This window comes from Enhydra lutris, unplaced genomic scaffold (assembly GCF_002288905.1).
Source record: "Enhydra lutris kenyoni isolate GAN:26980312 unplaced genomic scaffold, ASM228890v2 scaffoldscaffold12, whole genome shotgun sequence".
Taxonomy (NCBI): Eukaryota; Metazoa; Chordata; class Mammalia; order Carnivora; family Mustelidae; genus Enhydra; species Enhydra lutris.
The window spans coordinates 67557303-67581383 of NW_019154096.1; the positions used below are offsets into that span (position 1 = coordinate 67557303).

Below are 24081 nucleotides of genomic sequence, written 5' to 3' on the forward strand. Positions count from 1 at the left end.
ATAGCAGTGGATATATGCAACTGCAAAATAAACAATACTCTTTTCCAACACAGTAACTTTAGGGAAGAGGAGATAGGGGACGAAAAGAGAAACCAAGGACAGATGAATTCCAAATTTGCAATCTTCTGAAAAATCTGCTTCTAGTCAAAAGTAACCTAATTATAGGGAGGGTTATTTAACTATAGCCTAGAGAAATGTATAGAAACTAAGAAAATAACTTTTTTTTTTCCCCTGAGAGGAACTGCAGCAGCTAATAAATACAGGTGTAGTCTCAAGATCTCTATAGGAATTCAGATCATCTGGTAGGGTTATATCAAATTCAGAGTTATAGACCTTTATTGTTATAGATGTATATAGCTTTAAAACCTGAAAGGATAATATTCAACAACAATTCCAAGTAATTCCTCCCATTTTTCAACATCATTCATACAAATTTAAATGTCTCATATTTGAGCTAATTTCCATGAAGGAAAGATTTTGGCCTTCATCTAAACGATACTTCATTATTAGCTCACAAGATCTTTCCCAAGTAACATTTAAAAAATAATGACCTGTCCTCAAATAGGTAAAAAATTTCCAAATTTTATATATTTCTAACATAAAATGAAATATTTTAGGACTAGATTTTTCCTTTTTAATATTTTTTTAAAGGATATAAAGATAACAGAATGTGGGATTTTGGAGTCAGAAAAACCTAGGTTCAAATTCTAGATAGGGCATGTTGGGCAAGTAATAGATATCAGTTCAGAATCATCTATAAAATAGATATAATAATACTAATTTTGTAAAGATATTCTGAGAGCTGGAAATAATTAATGTAAAGTGTCTACTACTTATTATATATTGCAGATAATAAATGCTATTAATAACAATGTAAGTATTTGCAGAATCATGCTCCCAAATATCTTCAAATTTTGCTAGATGTTTGCCCTTTTTAAAAAAGATAAAATATCAAACACTAAAGTAAGTACAGATAATATAACAACATCCATTTATCAACTACTCCGGGAGAAAAAAAGGTTAAGATTTAGCCTTCTTTGCTTCAGAAAAAAAAATTTTTTTTTTAAAGTTACCATTAGAGAAAAAAGTTACCAAGTGAATGCAATCAAACATTACTATAACCTAAATGAAGGATTCACAAACCAATGCAAGGTAGAAATTGTAACTTCTAAACCAGCTTGTCCTATAAATGAATTTCAAAATCCATAATGTTAACAGGCTTTTCCACATTTTGGTATATAATATGGACATAGTGCTATTAAAGGATTAATTCCTTCTATCAAACTGTCACCTTGAAGCTGTCTCCCTGAATACAGACATATCTCCTTTTATTGTGCTTCACTTTATCGTGTTTCAGAGATATTGAAGATACTTTTTACAAATTGAAGGTCTGTGTCAAGTCTAAATTCTAAAAATATTTGATTTACAAAACAGGAAGAAAAGAGAGAAGGGACAGAGGAGCAAAAAACCAAATTGAAGCAAACAAATAAGACAAAAAATAAATGGCAAAATGACAGACCTAAATATAACTTAATCATTACATTAAATGTAAATGAACTAAATACTCCGATGAAAAGGCAGAGATTGTTAGACTACACATAAAAGAACCGTTTATGGGGCGCCTGGGTGGCTCAGTGGGTTAAAGCCTCTTCCTTTGGCTCAGGTCGTGATCCCAGGGTCCTGGGATCGAGCCCCACATTGGGCTCTCTGCTTAGCAGGAAACCTGCTTCCTCCTCTCTCTCTCTCTGCCTGCCTCTCTGCCTACTTGTGATCTCTGTCAAATAAATAAAATCCTTAAAAAAAAAAAAAGAACCATTTATATCTAAACATAAAAACACAAAAAGACTGAAAGTAAAAACCTGTAGAAAAAAAAATAGAAACCATACAAACAATAAACAAAAAATAAACAATAAACATAAGAAAACTATAACAGCTTTACCAATTTAAACAAAATAAATATTAAGACAAAAAGTATTATGAAACAAAAAAGGACCCTTTGTAAAGGCAAAAGGGTCAGTATATCAAGAACAATTATGCACCTAATAACAAAACTACAAAAAAGAGATAAATTCATAGTCATGCTTGAAGATTCAAACACACTTTCATTCAGTAATAGACAGAACTAGACTAAAAGAATCAGTAAAGATGAAGGAGATCTGAATGACTGTACAGGCAGTCCTTGGTTTGAGTTACAACTCAAACTCTGTCCCTGAGAACTGTCCCTGCTTTGCATTGTTCTGATATGCAGGGTTTTGGTTAACATAGTTCCATGTGGAGTAAGGACTGTCTATATAAGTTTTTGTATAGTTTTGGAAGTATGTTAATGCCCCACATATTAAAATAAGAATCAATAAGGATGGAAAGGCAGGGGTGGGAGGGTGGGACACTGAAACCAAACAGAAAAAAATAAACCCAGCTATATTTCAAATGAATAACATAAGACACTTAAGGGGAGAATTACTCTAATTCATGACTATAGTACTTGACCATATACCCTTAATCTTGGATAGATTAGGCGAGAACTGAGAATAAATCCTGAATTTTTTTTCACAAGTATGTTTTCTCTACTTATATAGACAAAGCAATTCTGGAACTATCTGAGAGGTATTATGGGATTAAGCAAATGAGTAAACTGGTGATGTTACTGGGAGTCAGGGTTCAAGGGACAAAAATATGAAAGGAGCAAGAAACAACCCTATGAGAATGAACTATAATTGGAAATATTGGGTCAATTCATGATTTCTAAAATATGTATGTTTTATATATATATATCATATACCTGTAAGTGTCTACACATGTATGTACTTGCTAACTGTCCACTAACAGGGCCCATGATTATGTATGAGTAGAAACAGATACACCCAACACCCAGACCTTGATTTTTAGTATTATTTTCTATTAAAAGGAACTAAGGCTTTTTGGGAAAAAAAAGCTGATTCTAGGACTGTGACAGATAAGATACAAAATGATCCTAGAACAGCTGTTATACCACAAAGTGATAAATACCTTTAAAAAAAATCAAAAAGAAAAAAGACAAGTTTATGTCAGATGCAGCATTAAGGAGCCAGTTTGAAGAAGCTCTTAGAGGCCAAATTTAGGAAAACTTAGGCATCAAAATAGTTAAGGAGAGTAAAGAAAAAAAAAAAAAAAAAAAAGGAATCCATGCTGGTAACAGATAATTGGGAAATAAGGGAAGACTCCAGGTAATAGAATAGAACGTCAGCTTCTGTGGTTTTCTGTCTTTGTGTTAACATCTGAAAAATTTTTAAATAATGTATTTTTGGAACCCAGTAAAACAAAATACTTAAAAGAAACTACTGACAAAACACAGACTTTAGAACAGTTTGACTCAGTGAAGAACTGACCTTAATTAGAATCTCCTATCTCTAATTAGGACAGGCTATCCTAAATATACTGCTTTGGAGTAGAATTCTCAAACAATAAAATTTCATAGGCTTTGCCTTTACCAACTACAATCTTAGTTTGTTTAATATGTAACTGGTTGATAAAATAAACCAAAGAAAAGAAAATGTATCTATTACATCAATGTCTTTTAACATAAAGATGTATAAGACAAATCCCATCTAGAATTTGGTGCCAGAATTTCTTTTCCCCTGAAGAATATGTACAGTATACCAGAAAATAAGAGCTAAGTAACCCATCAAGTTTCCTTTGCTGCCAGAAAATTGATCTTTTCTTCTCTATATGGTTATTTTTTATGTAATTTATCTTCTATTTAACTGTAAATGGGCATATATTTTCTCTGAAAAATACCCCAAATCTTCTAAGATGGAATATAATTTATGAGATAAATTGTAAATCTAAAAATAATCTTAAAATGTGATTATAGCACAAATGTGAAATAATTTAGTCTTCTAATAGCAGTGCTATGAATACAGCAACTGAGTTCATCTATAGTTAAAAAAATCAGTTTTAATTCACGCAAAAAAATCCAGAATGACTTTTTAAAAAAAATTTAACAAACTGTTAAAACCAATTTTTACAAGGAAATTTCTGTTATTGCTGCCAAGATTGTAACTGGGAAATTCAAAACTATATTTCAGATAATCAGAAAATAACTTCCCTTTACACTGTGAGACCCTTCTAAAGTAATAAAATTCAAATACCAGGGGGGACCTGGGTGGGTCCGTCAGTTAAGTGTCTACTTTCAGCGTGGGTCATGATCTCAGGGTCCTGGGATCAAGTCCTGCATCGGATCCCAGCTCAGCAGGGAGTCTGTTTCTCCCTCTCCCTCTGCCAACTTGTGCTTTCTCTCAAATAAATAAAATCTTAAAAAAAAATTCCAGTTCTCATAACCAAATATACTTTTGTTTAAAGATTTGTTTTCTTCTTGATAAATACTATGATTATATTAAGGCATAATAATAGAGACTACTGGGGCTCCTGGGTGGCCCAGTGAGATGAGCATGTCATTCTTGATTTCGGCTCAGGTCATGACCTCAGGGTTGTGGGATCAAGCCCTGCATTGCGCTCCTCACTCAGCAGAGTCTGCCTGTCCCTCTCCCTCTGTTCCTATCCCCCCTGTAGCTTGTGCAATCGTTCTCAAAGTAATAAATAAATAAAAATCTTAAAAAAAAAAGAGGCGACCCTATCGAAGGCTTGGTATGCAGCAGGCACTGAGGGGTTATGTACCTATCTCTGATCACAATTACCAACAAGGCAGCAAGCATCCTTGCCTATTCTAGAGATGCACAACTTGTCTAAGGACATACAGAAGTTTAAGAGCACATGGCTAGGATATGAACACAGCACTTTCTAACTCAAATGCCAGTATTATTTCCACTTCATTATTTCCATAACTTCAGTATTTTCTTGGATACTTCTGATTTGTTTCCTCATTGGCAAAATGCATTTTAAAGCCTTACAACAGGAAAGTTTGATAAAAATCTTCAGGCAGACTCTATGAAACTATACTAAAATAAAGTTAAAAAAAAAAAAAAGTCCTCAAACACAGTCATTACTTCAAATTAAAAAGCTTAAGAAAGAAAAAGAAATCCTCACAGAGAACTATGGTTGTCTGGGGATAATGAGTTTGATGTTCTGTTTTATGGATTTGGGAAAAAAATTACTAAATTTCCATTATTTTTACCAATTCAAGGTCAAGTTCTACATGACTAAGAAATAAGCATTTCTAAGGAAGTTAACCTAAAACTATTAACAATGCTAAGTGATACATATGCTGTTATAATAACTTGAACATGTAGGTCTTTTTTCACCTAGAGAAATGTGAGTATTTATGTCTAAATGCTAAAAACCCAGGAAACTTTTCTCATGACAGCATGCTAATTCCAAATAAATTTATCCACATACATAAGGTCCACAGAAATTTTTTAGCTTTAAATGTTTATGTTCTTGGGGCGCCTAGGTGGCTCAGTGGGTTGAACGTCAGGTCACGATCTCATGGGTCATGGAATCAAACCCCAAGACTGAGCTCTGTACTTTGCTGGGAGTCCGCTTGAAGATTCTCTCCCTCTGTCCCTCCCCTAAGCACATGCTCTCCCTTCTCTAAAATATAAATAAATCTTTATTTTATTTATTTATTTATTTTAAAGATTTTACTTATTTATTTGACAGAGAGAGAGAGAGATCTCAAGTAGGCAGAGCAGCCGGTGGAGAGAGGGGGAAGCAGGCTCCCTGCTGAACAGAGCCTGATGCGGGGCTTGATCTCAGGACCTGAGATCATGACCTGAGCCGAAGGCAGAGGCTTAACCCACTGAGCCACCCAGGCGCCCCATAAATAAATCTTTAAAAAAATGTTTATGTTCTCTTAAAAATTTGATCATTCAATAATTTTATTCTATTTGCCTCAAACCTTTTCGTATCACTAAATGAAGTAGTCATGGTAACAAATATCTCAAGAGTCTTAAACCTTTAAGTTTCCAAAATTGAAATGATAAACACTTTCTTTTTGTCCTCCCTCCGAAAAGAGGGCACTTATTTTTTCTTCCACTTTCCTTACAGTGTCATTTTCCTTCTGCTTTAGAGTTTACAATATATCACACAAGCTCAGAGTACATTCAGGAGCAAGAAAAATTACTTAGATATAAATGCTTACATTATAATAACATGTCCTTTTTAGTTTAAATAATACAAATTTGGACTCTATCTGACCTGAGAGTTCTACTTTTTATATTAAGAACAAAGTTTAGAAGAAAAACAACGTAAATAACATTTTTTTTAAGGTGTGGTAAGTCAATCCGTTCTTTTATTTGTTTATTTTTTAAAAGACTTTATTGATTTATTTGACAGAGAAAGAGAGCACAGGGGGAGTGGCAGGCAGAGGGAGAGGGAGAAGCAGGCTCCCCACAGAGCAGGGAGCCCAGTGTGGGGCTTGATTCCAGGACCCTGGGATCATGACCTGAGCTGAATGCAGATGCCCAACTGACTGAGCCACCCAGGCGCTTCTGTAAGTAAGATTTTAATGAGAAGAATATGAAAAGAATGTTTAGAATTCAATTCAAAGACAAAAAGGGCAGAGATGAGTAGAAAACAGTAATTTATTCTTTCCTTCATAAGCAATTTTAAGTAATCCTTAAATTGTGTGACAGTAACAAAGCACCACAATACTAGGTAACTTTACATGGCTGGGTTTATAAGAATAGTGACTGGAAAACTTAGATAGTCTGCTTCCTCCCAAGATTAAGCTGTCACCTGGGGGGAAGGTGATGGCAATATAACCCAAGTTTGCAAGAGGAACTTACAAACAGAATATCGTACCTTTTTTCCCCTTCAACTTTGAGAAATGTGAGAGACTTAAGAACTACTGTCCATGCTTTCTGTATCAAATCCCTAGAAACAGTGGTCTTTACTTTTTAATCCTTTGACCAGTGATACAGTAACAAAAATCAAACAAGATAGAAGTTTATAGTGAAAAGTTTGACTCTCACCTTCACCCCCAGTCCATCATCAATCCAGTTCCCTCTCCTACACCCTGTAAGAATTTTTACTGGTTTCTCGTGTGTTCTTTCAGAGACTCATTACACAGTTCTTCATTAAAACAAAGTAAGATACAAACACACACCGTAATGCTTTTCTTTGTACCAGCTATCTCAATCCAACACGACCTAAATAATGCCTGACTACACTTGCTCAGTGCCTTCATGAGCTCTTTGGCTCAAGGCTGATAGCAAAGCTTTAAGCAAGCAGTATCTCAGAAAAAGCAAAAGAATGGTGAACAAAGGTGACGACAATAGCTATAATTAAATAGCCACAACCAACAGAAATATAATCAATCTATAACCTCACCAGCAACATTAAGGCAAAAGAACTAGTTTTTAAAAATCCCTAGCACACTCTCAAATGAATAAATAAAATCTTAAAAAAAAAAAAAAAAAAAAAAAGCAGAGGGGGGCACCTGGGTGGTTCAGATGGTTAAGTGTCTGCCTTCAGCTCAGGTCATGATCTCCGGGTCCTGGGATCGGGCCCCATGTCAGGCTCCCACCTTAGCAAGTTGTCTGCTTCTCCTCCCTCTGCTTCTCCCCCTGCTTGTGCTCTCTCTCTCTCTCTCTCAAATGAATAAAATCTTTAAAAATTAAATAAATAGAAATAAATAAAAATTCCTAGCACATTACCTCTTTATTACACATCATCTACATCATAGTAAACAAATGTATGCTGAATAAATGAATAATAAATCTCCTTCAAGGCTATCTTTGAAGGTTTGGGAAAGGGTAGATGACTAGGTAGATACAGGAGAGTTAAGAAATTTTGTCCAAAATTGCCCTTCTAATATTTAAAAGTTGCTATGACTATTTTGGAAAAGATAATCCAATGGTATGATTGTGAATCTACAAGAAATGTGAATCTACAAGAAAATTAACTGAAAGAAAAAAAGAAACATGAGGTCAAAATTCCTTAGACACAGATCACTTGAAAAATGTCCTTCCTAATGTTAATATGACAAACCTTAATTATAATTAGATATTTAATACTCATGCTTACATACCATATTAGCTTTAGCCAATTCAAATTCAGACTTGTGTAGAGTTGTGTTTTTACTATATATGTCATTTTACTGTACACTACAGTCCCTTTTACAAAATCTACAGCATATTTAATCTTTCTTTGCTAAAAGAATTCCTTTTCAGTCTTTCTGACATGATGATGTACAATACCGAATCGCTATAAGACAAAACAAAAAAATCTTTAGCACACTATTAGTATGCTTAAAATTAACCTATTAGCAAGGACACAAATATATTAGGTACAACATATAACTGTGTACCCAGGCACTTGTTTTTATTATGGGCTGGAAATAAAAATAGAAGTGATAAGAACCAAATAAATGGTACAAGCAAGAGTCATAGAAATGTAGCACAAGGACAGTATACTTGAAATAATCAGGAGATGCATTAAAGAGGCAGCTACTGAAGTGGATCAAGGAAGTCTGGTTTCAAGGAGCAGAAAATGGGGTAGGGTCTTCAGCCTGGAAAACAGTGGGGAGTCAAGACAAGAAGCTTAGTATGGTAAAATATCTAAGGCAGGGAATAGTGAACTCTGGTCCATGGGCCACATCCAGCCCCCTGCTTGTTCTTGCATAGCCTATAAACTACCAAAGATTTTTACATTTTTAAGTGATTGAAAAAAATTAAAAGAATATTTTATGACACACAAAAATTGTGAAATTCCTATGTACAGTTTTATGGGTACACAGCCATACCATGTACTGTCTATGACTGCTTTTATACTATATGGCCGAGCAACAGAGACTGTGTGAATCATAAAGCCTAAAATATTTACTATCTCTGGCCCTTGAGAGAGAAAGTTTGCCAACATCTTCTTTTCGGAAAGCTCATGTCGCTGAGGCACTCTGAGTGAGGGGCTGAGAGGACAAAGAAGCCAGAGAGGCGAGAGTTGCATGCAGGCCACAGCAAGGATTTGGGTCTATATTCTAGTAACAGGGAAGCCATTAAAGTAAACAGGAAAGTGACAAGAAGGTTTGCATTTTAAAAAGTTAATTCTGGTGATCATATTGTTAACCAGTAATAGAAAAGTAAGGAGGCTAGTGCAGTAAGTAGTTTAAGCAAGATAATGAACACAGTTTAGGCTATACGGCAGGCAAAGTAAAATAAGGAGGCTGGGCAAGATTATTTCTGAGATCCCTTTTAGCTCTAAAATTTTAAGAATCACAGAAGTTTCTAAATATTTCTAATTGGTATTTCCAATTATCACATACAAGTCTCAAAAATATTATACTATAAACAGCTCTCCAATGGTTAGTAAATTAGAAATATGCCAAAAGAGCATAAAGCATCTAACGAGTTTGGAAATTACTGAGGAACAAATGATCCTCTCCATTAGAATGCTTTCTAAAATATGGTTTATATTTTATACTTGTCCTGGAAAGGACAAGTTTTATGAAATTTGTGATTAAAGATTTACAGATCATATGTAATAAATTAACACAAAGGGGGAACAAACACAAACATGCTTAAATATATTTTCACTGCACTTTTCCCCCATAATGTAGCAATGAGGAAACAAAGAACATACCTGCTACATTCTAACAATGTAACTTTAAGGCGGCCTTCAGTAAGTGCCCATTGTTGTATATGGATTTGCTCTTCTTCATCTTCTTCAAATCCTTGCGAAGTTTGGAATGGAAAAAACGGCTTAAACCTGAGAAAAGTAAAGATAAGTCTAAATTTTTGGACAATGAACACCACAGTTTAAAGAGCAGTATTAACAAAACCTACCTGAAACATAAAACAAAAATCTAATACTGCATGAGCTTTAAAAATCCAAAGCCTATCGTACATACTCCCCTACAACTGGCAGTGGATGGTATCTCCTCTACGGCACCCAGCTTCTCCTGTGTTTTTTTGTTGTTGTTGTTTTGTTTTGTTTTCTTTTTTTTTTTTTTTTGGCATCCCCTCACTGACAAGACAGGACACTTATAAAAAACAAAAAGAAAATCGAAAGACCACCATTAGGCCCTGAAACGTGGGTGGGACAGGACAGTGATTCTTTCTGGACCAGAAGGCAAGAGTGTTTCTACAGTGTAAGATCAAAATTCAGAATACCGTGTTCCTGGAAACAATATAATTCACAGTAATTTGTACATGATAATGATTAATAACAACAACTAATGGTGGCAAAGGTATTCATCAGAATTGCCTACTATGTGCCAGGCAGTGTGCTAAGAGCTTTCCAAGCTTTCTCTCATGTAATGCTCACAAACCTGGGAGGATGACAGAATTAGCTTCCCTTTCCAGATGAGAATAGTGAGTTCTCTAAGTTAAAGGATTTGTTCAGTGTTACACAGTGGGTGGCAAAACCAGAATTCAAGCTAGTCTGACTCCATCAAAGCCCAAACACTTCAGTTACCTATGAATAATTCAGGCCTATATGTGCTGCTTCTTTAATACTCTGGGTTTCATGGAGACGCTTGTGTTATGAACTACAGGCTTTAAAAACTTTAATTTGAAATTTGAAATATAATCCATACTCCTTCATTAAAGCAAAGGACAAGGAAAATGAAGAGAATATTGGGCTCAGGGGTGGGGAGCCTATAATTTTCAATTTACCTTACACACGGTCACCAGACATAGCAGCTTCAATGGCTTCTCACCAACCACACACAATAAGAGACCGTCAAAGTTTTTGGTTTCACATCCAAGGTCCACCACGATTAATCTTTCTAATGGCATTTTTCCTTATGAAACCTTCCTGGGGTGCCTGGGTGGCTCAGTAGGTTAAGCCTCTGCCTTAGGCTCGGGTCACGGTCTCAGGGTTCTGGGATCAAGCCCCGCATGGGTCTCTCTCTCAACAGGGAGCCTGCTTCCCCTCTGCCCCTCTCCCTGCCTGACTCTCTGCCTACTTGTGATCTCTCTCTCAAATAAATAAATAAAATCTTAAAAAGAAAAAAAAAGAAACCTTCCTATCTAGAGAGTGTAGTCACTTCATGTACTCTGAAGATATTATGCACATTCCTGCTTTCAGGCCTTTTGAACTAACTGAATGTTTTCCCAACTTCTTAAAGCCTAGCCAAATCCTAAACACTTTCTATAATCGGCTTTAGGTCAGAGCACACACTGCTTTCACTCTTCTTTATTTTGTAGTCATTTAAATTGCTGTGCATTTATGCCTTGAAATCTCAAATGTGACTTACACTGTTTGTAACCCTCATGCACACAATCAGGACTCAAGTATGTGTTGAGCTGATTTATAAAAATCCAACACTAAAAATGAAATAAACATTTAGAATATATTAATAGCTTACTATAGTTTATACCGAAAGATATTGATAGCAGGGAGAAATACTGTTTTACAGTTTCCTAATTAACAGGATCAAAGGAAAAACTTTAGGGAAAGATAAGTAGGTATATAAACAAATGTTCAGTGCTTTTATCCTGCCTCTGAATTAGGGGGAAGGCAGAAAGTCCTTCTCAATTCCTGAATTTGCATTTGAAGTAATTTGATTGAAACTGGCATCAAATTTTTAAAAGGAAAAAAATTAGGAACTAAATCCATTATTACTACATTATTGTAATTGAGTGCTTGTAACACACACGTCTTATGGCTCCTACAGAACACATCAATGTCACTCATAAAACATTACAAAGATCACTCTACTATATACAATCAACTTTGAATATAACAATCCAGCTAAATCATAGCTTCTCTATGAATCAACTTTTCTTGTTATATATAAACTTAAAATTCAATAAAAACATTTCCCACAGGTGTGTGAGTTCAAAGTTCTTTGGAATTAAGTCTAACTTGATTTATTAATGCCGCTAGCAGCGTTTGCTAAAAGTGTTTATGCACAAAAGTACACTAAAATCACAAAACTGAATTCCATTTACTAATAACACACTAAGATAAAGCTAGTTGTTCACCAAGCTACTAAATAAAATCCACATATTCACATTCTCTAAGGATACTTTGCTTTTCAAAACTTTTAAGTCCAAGGCTTTAAGTATCCCCAAACCATAGAGAAATCTAAACAATAAGGCAGGCTACCCCTTCCTTTTACCTCCCTATCCTACCACATTATCCTTCCTCAGAATTCATGAACCTTTTCTCCTGTTAACCTATCAACTTAGAAATGTCACTGTTTTCTCATTCAGTTCCCTGAACAAGCTACTTGTACTTCCTCCTCCAGAAGCCTTCGAAATCCAACCCAGAAAGATCAACTTCTGAAATGAGAGAGCTCCACGGACCCTCTCTTCAATAAAACTGGTGGAAATTATTAAAATAGAAACAAAACCAGAAAGAAAACACATAAAACTTCTGACATGTCCCTAAGGGTAAACAGCAAAGGAAGGAACTTATATTCAAGAAACTCTACAAAGATTCGGTAAGAATTCGGTGCCTACACCAAGATGGCTCCCTCCAGCGAGCTCAGCAAGGAAGAGACTCACCGCAAACTGCTGCAGCCAAGACGGGCCGCGCACCCCCAGCTCCCAGGCGAAGGGGGTCCCGTGCCTTCCTAAGACTTCCCAAGAGCAAGAGCAGCAGTGTTTCTCATTCGGCCTTCGGCTGCCTAGTACTGAGGCTGAATTCCAGGGATGGGAGCTCCCTTCCTTGCCCCTGCCCCCATCTGTGGAAGGGAGGTTTCACCTTGGGCCCAGCGCCCTGATCATTTTGCTCTGGCTCATGATGCAATGGGTCTATGTCAAGAGAGGCAAGCCTAAATTACCTCAGGCTGCTGCCCCCAACTCCCCCACCTCACACCTGTTTCTAGAGTGGGGGTGTCACAGAGAAGCTTGCCACTGTTCCCACTCCCATCTCCAGAGCCCTGGCTCAAAATATTTGCTAAGGGGGCTGTAAACGGAAAGGCACACTGTAAAAAATAAAAAAACTCCTAATCTCTTCCCGAAGGAACTAAGAAGCTCAAACCTAAGTGTGCTCTTAAGAACAAGGGAGGTTGTGATGTCAGGCAACTGGAAGGAGATTCATGGATTTAATGAAGATAGAGCCTATAATAAACCCTGCCTAGTTTACAGGAAATAAGACAGCCGGGAGATGTCTCCAGGGGTCAGAACAAGTATCAAATACAGACCTCAGAAATTATTCCTTCAAAGAAGCCATAATTTGACTGGATTAGATGGCAGAACAATATATGCCCTAGGGTACTGGTGAAAACAATAGGCACAATGGGGGTGTAGGGTAGACTTCACTAAAATAACCCAGGCAAGCACTAAAAAACAAATAAATAATAAAGCTTGAGGGGGAACCAGCGCTCAAAGTTGCTATAATATTATCTAAAGTATTTAATTTCCAACAAAAATTGTGAAAAATAAAAAGAATCAGGAAAGCAGATTTCTTTCTGACCCATAAAGCAGAAAACAGGCAAAACAAACTGCCAGTGAAAATGACCAGGTTTTGGATTTAACAGAAAAAGATTCAAAATAGCCATCACAAATATGTTCACAAAAAATTTTAATACCATGATTAAGGAGGTAAAGGGAGGTGTTATGCCAATGTCATATCAAATAGAGAATATATAAAATATATATATATTATATATAAATATATAAAATAGAGAATATATAAAAATATAGGAATTATGTATATTAAAATAAAGAAAGTGGGAATTCCAGAGCTGAAAACTAACAACTGACATAAATTTACCAAAAGGGCTCTCAACCATAAACATGAGCTGGCAGAAGAAAAGACTAGTGAATTTGACGATAGAGCAACAGAGGTTATGCAAGCCAAAGAACAAAGAGAAAAAGGTATAAAGAAAAATGAACTAACCCTTAGAGAAATGTGGGAGATCATTAAGTACACCAACACACACATAATGGGAATGCCAAAGGGAGAGAAGGAGAGGGGAGGGGAGGGAGGGGAGCAGAACAAATAGTAAAAGAAGTAACAGGGGCTGCCAGTAAGCCCTAAAGCCACAAATTCTATGATTCCATTCATATGAAAATCCAGAATAGAGAATCTATAGAGACAGAAAGTACATTAGTACTCAGGGTTGGAGTGATATGAGGGTTAGGAAGAGAACAGCTGAAGGATAGGGGGTTTTATTTTTGAGGTGAATATCTGTGAATATACTAAAAATCACTGAATTGTAAGCTTTCAACAGGTGAATTTTATGGAATATGAATTATACCTGAATAAAACCGTAAAGAAAAATCCCAACCCAGTTTACAGAAAGAATTTCTTTTTGTAGCTTTGGTATATAAATGTTTGGTTAGAATTATCTGATTAAATAAGAAAAAAAGGATAAAATAACTTCTAGCCCCTTTTAAGGCTTACAAAAAACAAAGATTTATTAAACAGTTACCAGATCACTAAAAGCCACTTGTTTGCTCACTTAATCCTTACAACCACCCCAAAACTGGGCATTCTAAGGTCTAACTAGGTCTTAGAGGTCTCACAAATACTATACACTGAAGCCAAAACTGGAACTTGTATTAGTCTGCTAGGGCTGCTGAAACAGAGTATCACAAACTGTGTGGCTTAAAAAATAGAAATTTATTTTCTCATAGTTCTGGAGGTGGAAAGTCCAAGGTACCAGGTTAAGGTACCAGGAGGTTTGGTTTCTGGTAAGGTCTCCTCCACTTGCATATAGGCACCTTCTCGCTGTGTCCTCTCATGGCTTTTACTCTCTGTACATACACTCCCAATGTTTTTTCTTATAAGGACACTGGTCCTACTGAATTAAGGCTCCAACCTTATGACCTCACTTAACCTTAATTACCTCATGAAACGCCCTACCTCAAACACCATTACACTGAGGGTTAGGGCTTCAACACAGGAATTTTGGGGGACACAATTCAGTCCACAACAGAACTCAAATGTAACTCCTGAGCCTGGTTTATAGTTCCTGAGATTGGTTTGATTGCCACCCAGTTTTCTGCAGGAATAATGCACTAAACCTGGCTTGAAGGTACCCAGCAAGGACACTCACAGTCTCACGTATATTATTGTTCTTGATCCATAAAGCAACATGCTGAAGCACAGTTGCAAACTGTTTCTTCATTTCACACAGATAAGGAAACAAGTTCAGAAGAAAAGAGACTGCTGGAGACTGCATCCTTTATTGCAAAGTTGCATGAAAATAAATGTCAGCAAAATGAGGGCATAAAGCAAGAAAGAAGAAAATGATCCAGAAAACAGTGGATCCGAGTCTAGAAAGCAAGGACATCCTACACTCTGAAGACAGGTATGTGCCAAGCCAAGAGAGAAGTCTGGTCTGGAACAGGTGAAGAAGGCTCCAAGAAGATCTCTAGGAAATAAGGGGAATGGACAAGAGAGGCAGAAGGAATGAGAGGAGAGGTTAATTTTTCATTTAAATCTTGAAAATTTGGCTAAGGCAATTAGGTAAAATATAAAGAATTCAAACTTAGTTTTAGGGACATTCTGCTTTGAATGGCACAAAGACTTTTACATTAGAATATAGAGAAGGAAACATAAACCTGCATATTAGGTAGCTCTGCAATAAAGAAAAATTAAACAGACAGAGTAACAATGTAAACACACAGACTAGTCAAGGAAGACAACTCTGAACAGAACATAAATGTCATCAGTTATATAGAAATAAGCATGTAGTTCAGTTTATGTATTGAAAACAATGATATAACTAGCTTAGGAGGGGTGCCTGGGTGGCTCAGTCAGTTAAATGTCTGCCTTCGGCTCTGGTCATGACTAGGTCCTGGGATTGAGCCCCGCATCGGGTTCCCCACTCAACAAGGAGCCTGTTTCTCCCTCTCCCGGATGCTTCCCCTACCTATGCTCTCTCTTGTCAAATAAATAAATAAATAAAATTCATTTTAAAAAAAAAAAAAACCTGGATTAGGAGAAGGTAGAGGGAAGGTAAGAGAGGGCTTCACCTAGCTAAATCCTTACCTACCTCGGGAAGAAGTTAATCAATAGACAATGTCTGAAATTGTTAAATCAAGAACCGCAATACAACACTGTCAAGCAATACACCATAATTAATTAGCAAAGCTAACTTTACCAAGTCCTTACTGTATAAAGAGCATGATATTTATTAATTATTACAAGTCTATGAGATGAATACCATAATTCCCATTTTGTAGATGAGGAAATGGAGATGCAGAAGTTAAGCAGCTTGCTCAAGGTTATACAGTTAGTAAGCAGTGTAGCCAAAGTAAGAATCTAAGCAGTCAGGCTCCCAAATCTGTGTTCTTAATCAGTGCCTCTTAAAAGCTGTTAAAAACAGAAACAGTGGGGCGCCTGGGTGGTTCAGTGGGTTAAAGCCTCTGCCTTTGGCTCAGGTCATGATCCCAAGGTGCTGGGATTGGAGCCCCCCCCCCCCCCCCCCCCCCCCGCATTGGGCTCTCTGCTCAGCGGGGAGCCTGCTTCCCTTCCTTTCTCTCTGCCTGCCTCTCTGCCTACTTGTGATCTCTGTCTGTCAAATAAATAAATAAAATCTTAAAAAAAAACCAAACAGAAACAGTTACAAATGGTTGCTTCTGAAGAGTATGACTTAAGTGGGGAAAGTAGAGGGTTTAGGGAAGTGACTGCTGACTTTCATTTTAAGTCCTTTTTTATTCAATTTTTTAAATTCAATTTTTAAATTATGTACATTAACTAAAATGAAAAAAAAAAAAAAAAACCAAGTGCTGGAGAAGATGTGAAACTGATAGTGTAGACTATCAGAACTACTCTGAAAACTCTGTGGTAATATTTGCTAAACCTGAAGAGATACATAACCTGTGACCCAGCAAACCTACTCCTAGATATAGCCAGTAGAAATGCCCACAAATGTATAACAATAATCATAACAGCACTATCCAATGGTTCCTCAAAAACAGAAGGGATAAACTAAGGGATAAACTAAGGTACACAGTGGAATACTCCACAGCAAATACAACGAACTACCACCGTACACAATGACATGGATTAATTTCACAAATATACTGCTGCACTACGTAAAGAATCCAGAAAAACAATGAGTGCATATAGTATGGTTCAATTTATATAAAGTTCAAAAACAGATAAATAAAACCAACCCTAAAGCAATGGTAGTAGATGTAAAGATAGTAGCTACTTTTAGGCACAACAGGGAGGGTAGTAACTGGTAATATTCTATTTGCTTGTTCTGAATGCTCTTCTGTTCACTTTGTATCTTCTGTTCACTTTGTAAAAATGCACTGAACTGAATTTTATAATTAGTGCACATTTTAAGGGGTTAGTTGTATTTCTATAGAAGTTTAAAAGAAATACCATGTTTAATTTAAAAATGTACATTACTTTGGTAACATTTTAAAAATATGCAGTATTTAAATTTTACACCTACAAGAGAAGCCAAGCCTTCTTCTGCGGATCTGAATCTTTTTTAATGTTTAAAATACTTTTTTTCTCTAAGATGTTTTTTTCAAGAATGCTCTAGAAGCACCCTGAACGCCAGCTGGTGACATCTCCATCACATGGCAGCAGTAAAACTGTTTGCAAACACTGTGATCTTTAGAGAAAGAGGGTTTACTACAAACCCAATATAAAAATAGTCTGAGGTCTAAATCTACTCTTGACTTCAGCATGGGCTTGTGTGTCTTTGCCAAAATAATAAATCTGCTCGTTTTCAGCTCAATAAAAGGAAAAATTTACTAACAATTAGAGCAAGTAAAAAAAAAAAAAGGCACAGCTATTTCACTGCACTGCATATTTTCTATCTCTAGAAATACTCAGACAGAAGCTGGACAAGACCTTGTCAAGGAGGGAAAACAACACAAAAGTCAGAATCACAGAATCCCAACTCTTAGAGATTTGTTTCAAAATAATCAGGGGAGGGGAGTGTGGGGACACAGAGATGGTCAAAAGTGGCCATAAATTAATGACTGCTATGGATTACGGGGGTTTACTGAACTATTCTCTTAACTTCTGAGTAAGTTTGAAATTTTCCATAATGGAAGAATTAAAAGGGCTTTTTTCTGCACATTAAAACAACTTCAGTTCTCTCCTCCTGTCTCCCTTCTCTTCTATACATTTTTTTAGCAACGTCATTTGCTCTCACTGTTTCTCCAAGTTCTACTATTGATGCCTAAAAGTAAATTAGACACCTTTTCCTCAAACTTGCTCCATTCTATTTTCTTACTGGCACTGTGGATTTCACAGACACTGGGGAACCTGCAGCTACACTCTACTCTTTCCCTTCTCACAACTGACCAGTTCCACCTCTATTCCCCTCTATGGTATTGCTAAGATGTCTCTTCCACTGTTAGTTTGTGTTGTCCCCTGACCTGGCTCAGATTTTCACTGGTTACTTAGAAGATTGTGATTTCCCAAATTAGGTTTCTTCTTCTTAAAAAGAGTATTTTTAAAATCCCAAACAAAAGTCTGCTGGTTTTTTTGTTTTGTTTTGTTTTGTTTTTAATAAAAAACTACCTCATAGGACTATTACAAGACTTAGAGAATTCACACATGTGAAACACCTAGTGGAGTTCCTGTTGTGTAACAGACACACAAATTCTGGTTTTCTTCCACGTCTTATCAAACTGGCTTCCCCTTTGCCTCACTGGATCCCTAAAGATAACCATACAATGTCCTGATTCCAGTTCCTTTGCTATTTCTCCCACCAACACTATACTTCTATCCCATCCTCCTGTGTCCAAAGATAAACAAACTATCCTTTAGCTGGTTAGCTCCAATGTCATCTCATCCCTTTCCACAAATGTACTTACTTGAGAATAGAGAGACCAAAGTCAGGCATTCAGACTAGAGTCTTATTTCATGCTCAGGTATACAAACAACACTACATCCTGCCTGAGGAAGAGAGCAGAGCAAGCAGCTCTCAAGAGGCAATTGGGAGTTCTGTGTGGTTTTTGCCTTTCAGTCCAACAATCTTGGCTCTCTCAAATTAGGAACTAAATAATCTAAATGTGCTCCAAATTCTCCTAAACCAAATACCTAAACTAGATAAAGCAGGGGTGATCATTTTCAAAATGTTTCATTTATTATTCTTCATAGTATTCCTTCAAATAATGAATTCCCCTGCTGCATATAAGTATCATTACAAAACCTCAATTCACTATAACTTTTCCGGCACACATTATCATACAAAGTATGGCACACCAACACAAAACTACATACAAGCTAGAGAGAAAACAAAATATGAGTGGTTCAAAATACTCTTAATTTTCTGTATCAGTAAACCATGAAACTAAATTGCAAATTTTCAATTTTACTTAATTTGATTGATAATACATTACAAATTCATGCACCAAATTCCTCCATGCTTACCAAGGCTAGTATTGCCATATTGTTTCTCCTGAGAGACTGTTTGCCTGCTAACCATTGTGATCCCATAACTAGTCCCCCCATGGTAAGCTTCTTCCACCATTCAAATTCTATTTCAAAGTCACCTCCTCTCTGTAAACTGTCCCCTCCACCTGGTATCGCTTCCTCACCTGTGTTCTAAAAGCCCTATGTGCTAATCACCCTGTTCACCTATTTCTCTCTAGCTCTCCCTCACACCAACCCTTCCTCCCAACTAAATTGTTAGCTGCCGGAAGAAAAGAAACATACATGACAGCTATTGGAGAATAGCGGGTAAGAGCAGACTCTAGAGCTTGAACAGTTTGGCTTGGAATCCTGTTCTGCCATGTCTTAGCAACATAACCGTGGGCATAAGCCTCAGTTTCCTCATAGGAAAAACTACAACCAGCTGACAGAGCTGTTATAAAAATTACGTTAAAGAATAAAAAGCAATCAGCATCCCTTACTCCTCAGCTTCTTTTTGACAAGGCAGTTTAAAGCACTGTTGAGCACACAAGTTTTAGAGTCAGTGCTGGGTTTTGAATTTTGGTTCCTACATCTGCTAGCTTAAGACCTTGGGAAAGCTACTTCAACTTTGAGAGCCTCAGTTTCTTCATCTGTAAAAGTAAGATAATAATAATTACCTATATTATAAGGTTACTGTAAGGATTAGATGAGAAGATTCACATAAAGCATTAGGCACAGGGAGGTGCTCCAGAAATATTTCCTACCAAACTTTCTATTTATCTATTTTAAGGTTGGTCTCCTAGAGACATACCACAGAGCAAACTCCTTCCCTTCCAAAAACAACCATTTTAGGAGTCAGCATTCACCAAGTATGATGTTCAAGGTCATAGCTGTTGGCCTTCCTTGGAGATTAGATTCCAAATGGCCATGATTTCAGTCATCACACCAGTTGATTTTTTAAAAATTGTGTTCTTTCTTGAGAATATCAACTTGCAAGTGCAAGGAAACTAGTAACAGCCAGCATGCCTCCCTACCTCAGGCGTTACTCTTCTGCCTCTCCATCATTAAGCTTTATAACTGAAGCATATATTAAAGCTGAATATAGTAAAAGACACTGACTTATGGAAAACTATGGAGAATTGTTCTATTTATGGAATTCCTAGGTGTGTACCATGCTGACAGAGTCTATACTTGGGAAAGTGATTTTAATTCCTGTACTTGTAAGGAGAAAAAAGTACCCATGAATAATTATGAAACTAATAAGGACAACAAACACAGTTATAAAAATTTCTTCCCCATGATCCACCTATCCTCTACTTAATAGGAAATATTCACTTTTATCCAAACTCCTAATTCTGCACAGAATAATCAAGATCTAAAATGCTTCACAATTTTCTGATGTGGTTTTAGATATACACTGTATACAATGAATAAAAGAGTGGTAACAGAGGCCACAGGTCCCTCATAATAGAACTCACCTTTGAGTTCAATGGTAACTGATATCTGATGCATGGGAGAGATACAGTATCAAATGAGATGAACCACTCAGCAACCAAAGTAACCCTCTTGAATATGTTTGATAAATCTCCTGTCTTTTTATGTTCATCACAACTCACACATGAGGGTCCCTTACCATAGCCTATGATAAATAAAATTGAAATTCTCAGCTTTCACAAAGCAGGGGGAGAAAAGGAAGAACCACTAGAACCATCCTCAAATCCAAACTCCTACTCCTCTCTACCAGCTCCCCCAACACACACCTTTGTATAAAAGAATATAAAAATTACTACTTTATTGATTTCTAGCATGTCTGTGAATGATATAATATTTTCATATACATCCTTGATTCTCATGACTCATAACAATGTGTAACACTGTAAGTCTTATTTACATATGAAGAAACAAAGGATGAGGAAGTTCAAGTGGCTTTCATAATCATAACTGCAACAGATCCACTCAAACCTGTGCTCCTTATAACACCAAGATGTAAATACTATAAATCAATTGAAAATAATGGATGTATGTATGTTCATTAAAGCTGACTCAGAGAGTGATGCAACAGGGATATCTCCTTCCCATATGGTAACAATAAATAACAATAGAGCAGCAGTTTTTAAGTATTTTGCTCACAGGACCCCTACACATTTTAAAAAAATTAAGGAATATAAAGACCGACTGTTTATATGGTTTATACATACATCTGCCACAGTAGAAATTAAAAATAACACTTTTAGGGGCGCCTGGGTGGCTCAGTTGGTTAAGCATCTTTCTTTCCAGGCTCAGGTCATAATCCTCTTCCTGGGATCAAGCCACATCCCACCCACAGCTTCCTGCTCAGCAGGGAGTCTGCTTGTCTCTCTCCCTCTGGCACCAAGGTGCCCCCCAAAATAACATTATTTTAAACAGAAGAATACACAAGCTCACATTTCATTTGCTGTCAGGGTGATAACATCATCACACATTATGTAACTCCTGGAAAACCCCACTGTACACTTGTGAAAGAATAAGGCTAAAAATGCAAATAGCACTTTTTTTTGAATTATTATGAGAATGGATCTGACATAGTAGACCCCTTCTGCAAGGGTCTTGGAGATCCAAAGTGGTCCCCAAGCCACACTCTGAAAACCACTTAAGTTAGAAGGTTAACAGCTATCATGGCAATTCTTAAACTCTAAGTTTTAACCCTCTATCTTACTTTAAGTGCATTGTTTCTCAGTACTAGATTAAAAAAAAAAAATCTCGAAGGAAGGGCTGTTTTATTTATTCCCTCTTAGCACTAATTCTCTTTACAGTATATAGTGCCCTGGACAAAGTTTACTTATGAAGTAAACTGAGTCTCTTCTTAAGACTTAGTTTACTGCGTAAAGAGAAAACATCTTAAAGCAAAAATTATCACTTCCCTACTATGGTAAAGACATAACCAATGACGTACATAATACAGATGTCTGATCTTAAGCCAGTTAGATGTATCAAACAGACAAAACTCCACTAGAGACATGAAGGAACAGCAAAAGATCTAAACAAGAGAAATCAGGAGAAAAGTTAATTCTTTAAGGTTATATAAATGTCCAGCTTCTCCTAATTTTTTCTCTATCCAAATAAAAGTAGCACAGCATATCCTGAAACATAAATGGTTTTAATATTATCTGTATCTCTGGTTCTCTTACCTAAAGTTGGAAATTACTAAATTTTTACTTACTATTGTAGTTGCACATTTGAGAGACTCTCTGCATGAGACCTCTACACAAATAAGATAAGTGAATAATGCCACCTCATAATTACATAATTCCTTTTTCTAAGAATTTTTAAAACTTTTTATTTCATTCAGTCTTAAAAATAACAAGTTGCATGACTTGCCTAAAAATACACTAAATCAACAAATCAATAGTAATTCCAGAAGTAAAAGAGAAATTCCCAGCCATCTAATCCTGTTGTTGCAAGACAAAGAGGCTGAGTTACTTTTGAAAGAAACCTTAACTGCACAAAGTATCCCCAAGGCTCCAACAATTATTACCAGAAAGTCTGGCCTAATAAATGCTTTTTGACTGGCACGATTTTCGAAATAACAAGTCCAAATCCTAAGTCTATAGCACTAAAAAAATCCAAACATTTTGAATAATTTACCCAAATATTTCAAATAAACAATTACTAAAAAAAATGGCCTATAATTTAGATAAATTGTATTCATGGGCTTTATTACAGACTAAGACTGTCAGGAATTTTCTCCTTAAATTTGATTAATTTCAACATGCCTGAACTACATAAAATCTGTACTATCTACCACTTCAGAATTAGTAAATATAAGGACATGTGGTTTGCTACAAACATTTAAATTCTTTCCATGTCAAACTTTAGTCCTGTTTAAAACCCAAAGTTAAATACTGAGAACTAATGACCTTTCCAAATATTAAAATAACATCACCTGTCCTAAATCTTACAGAATATTATACTTATGATAAAAACAAAATGAGGTTTTCAGTGCATTATAAAAATGATTATCATACATTGAAATTAGTTATGACAGATGGCTCTTACTTCAGCCACAGCAAGTTTCACAGAACTAAAAGCTTTGAATTATTTACTTGCTTGACCAAATAACTAACGTAGCAAGACTGTGTAGTCAGCAACCACGATCATCCTTAGTAATGAGTAGGAGTATAACTGAGTATATATGAAAGACTATTGTGTGAAAAAGACAGTAAGCACACAACACAAACACCAGGTGCACTATTTAGTAGATGTTGATGTCTGCATGAAATAGGCTGTATTTAAGAACAGAACACAGTTATTTTTTTAAAATACAGATTTCTGTAGCCAGCTACTAAATAGAAATATGTCCTCATTATTATTATTTAAGATTTTACAGCAAAAAACAATAGTTACTTATAATTGCAGATTATACAGGTACAATATGGGAGTTGATCCTACAGGAAACACCATTTCTAAACATACTGAGGTCACAAATACCTATTTAAATATCTGTATGCATACAGATACTTAACACAAAGGAAAAAGCCCAAACAAAACATTTTTACTGGGCTAACCACAGTATTCTTGTTTGTTTCTTTGTTTGCTAAGTAGGCTCCAGGCCGAGTGTAGAGCCCAGTGAGGGGCTTGGACTCACGACCCTGAGATCAAGAGCTGGGATCAAGAGAAGCTGCTTAACCAGCTAAGCCACCCAACTGACGACCCCCTAGTCTTCTTGTTTTTAAGTACATACCAATAAGGACTAATTACACTGGGCAGAGGGACATTTTCTAGCTCTTTTCTCAAAGCTATGCAAACCAAAGCACAGACATCTCAGTACTCCACCCACCATATCATCACCTCCATTCTCCCAACAATACATGAAGAATTCATGGGCATAAATACCCAATGTTTTGATTAGAGAAGAAAAAAATACCTGTACTAACCATT

The 24081-nt window shown here is 36.2% G+C and overlaps 1 protein-coding gene across 1 annotated transcript in view; it reads right to left on the reverse strand.

Annotated features, from left to right (window-relative positions):
* The window catches only part of LOC111144889 (PDZ domain containing 8), a 78795-nt gene that overhangs the window by 44843 nt on the left and 9871 nt on the right, over positions 1-24081 (reverse strand). The window contains exon 2 of the mRNA XM_022499472.1: positions 9514-9639. Coding sequence (XP_022355180.1) covers positions 9514-9639 — 126 coding nt within the window. The remainder of the gene's footprint in view (positions 1-9513; positions 9640-24081) is intronic.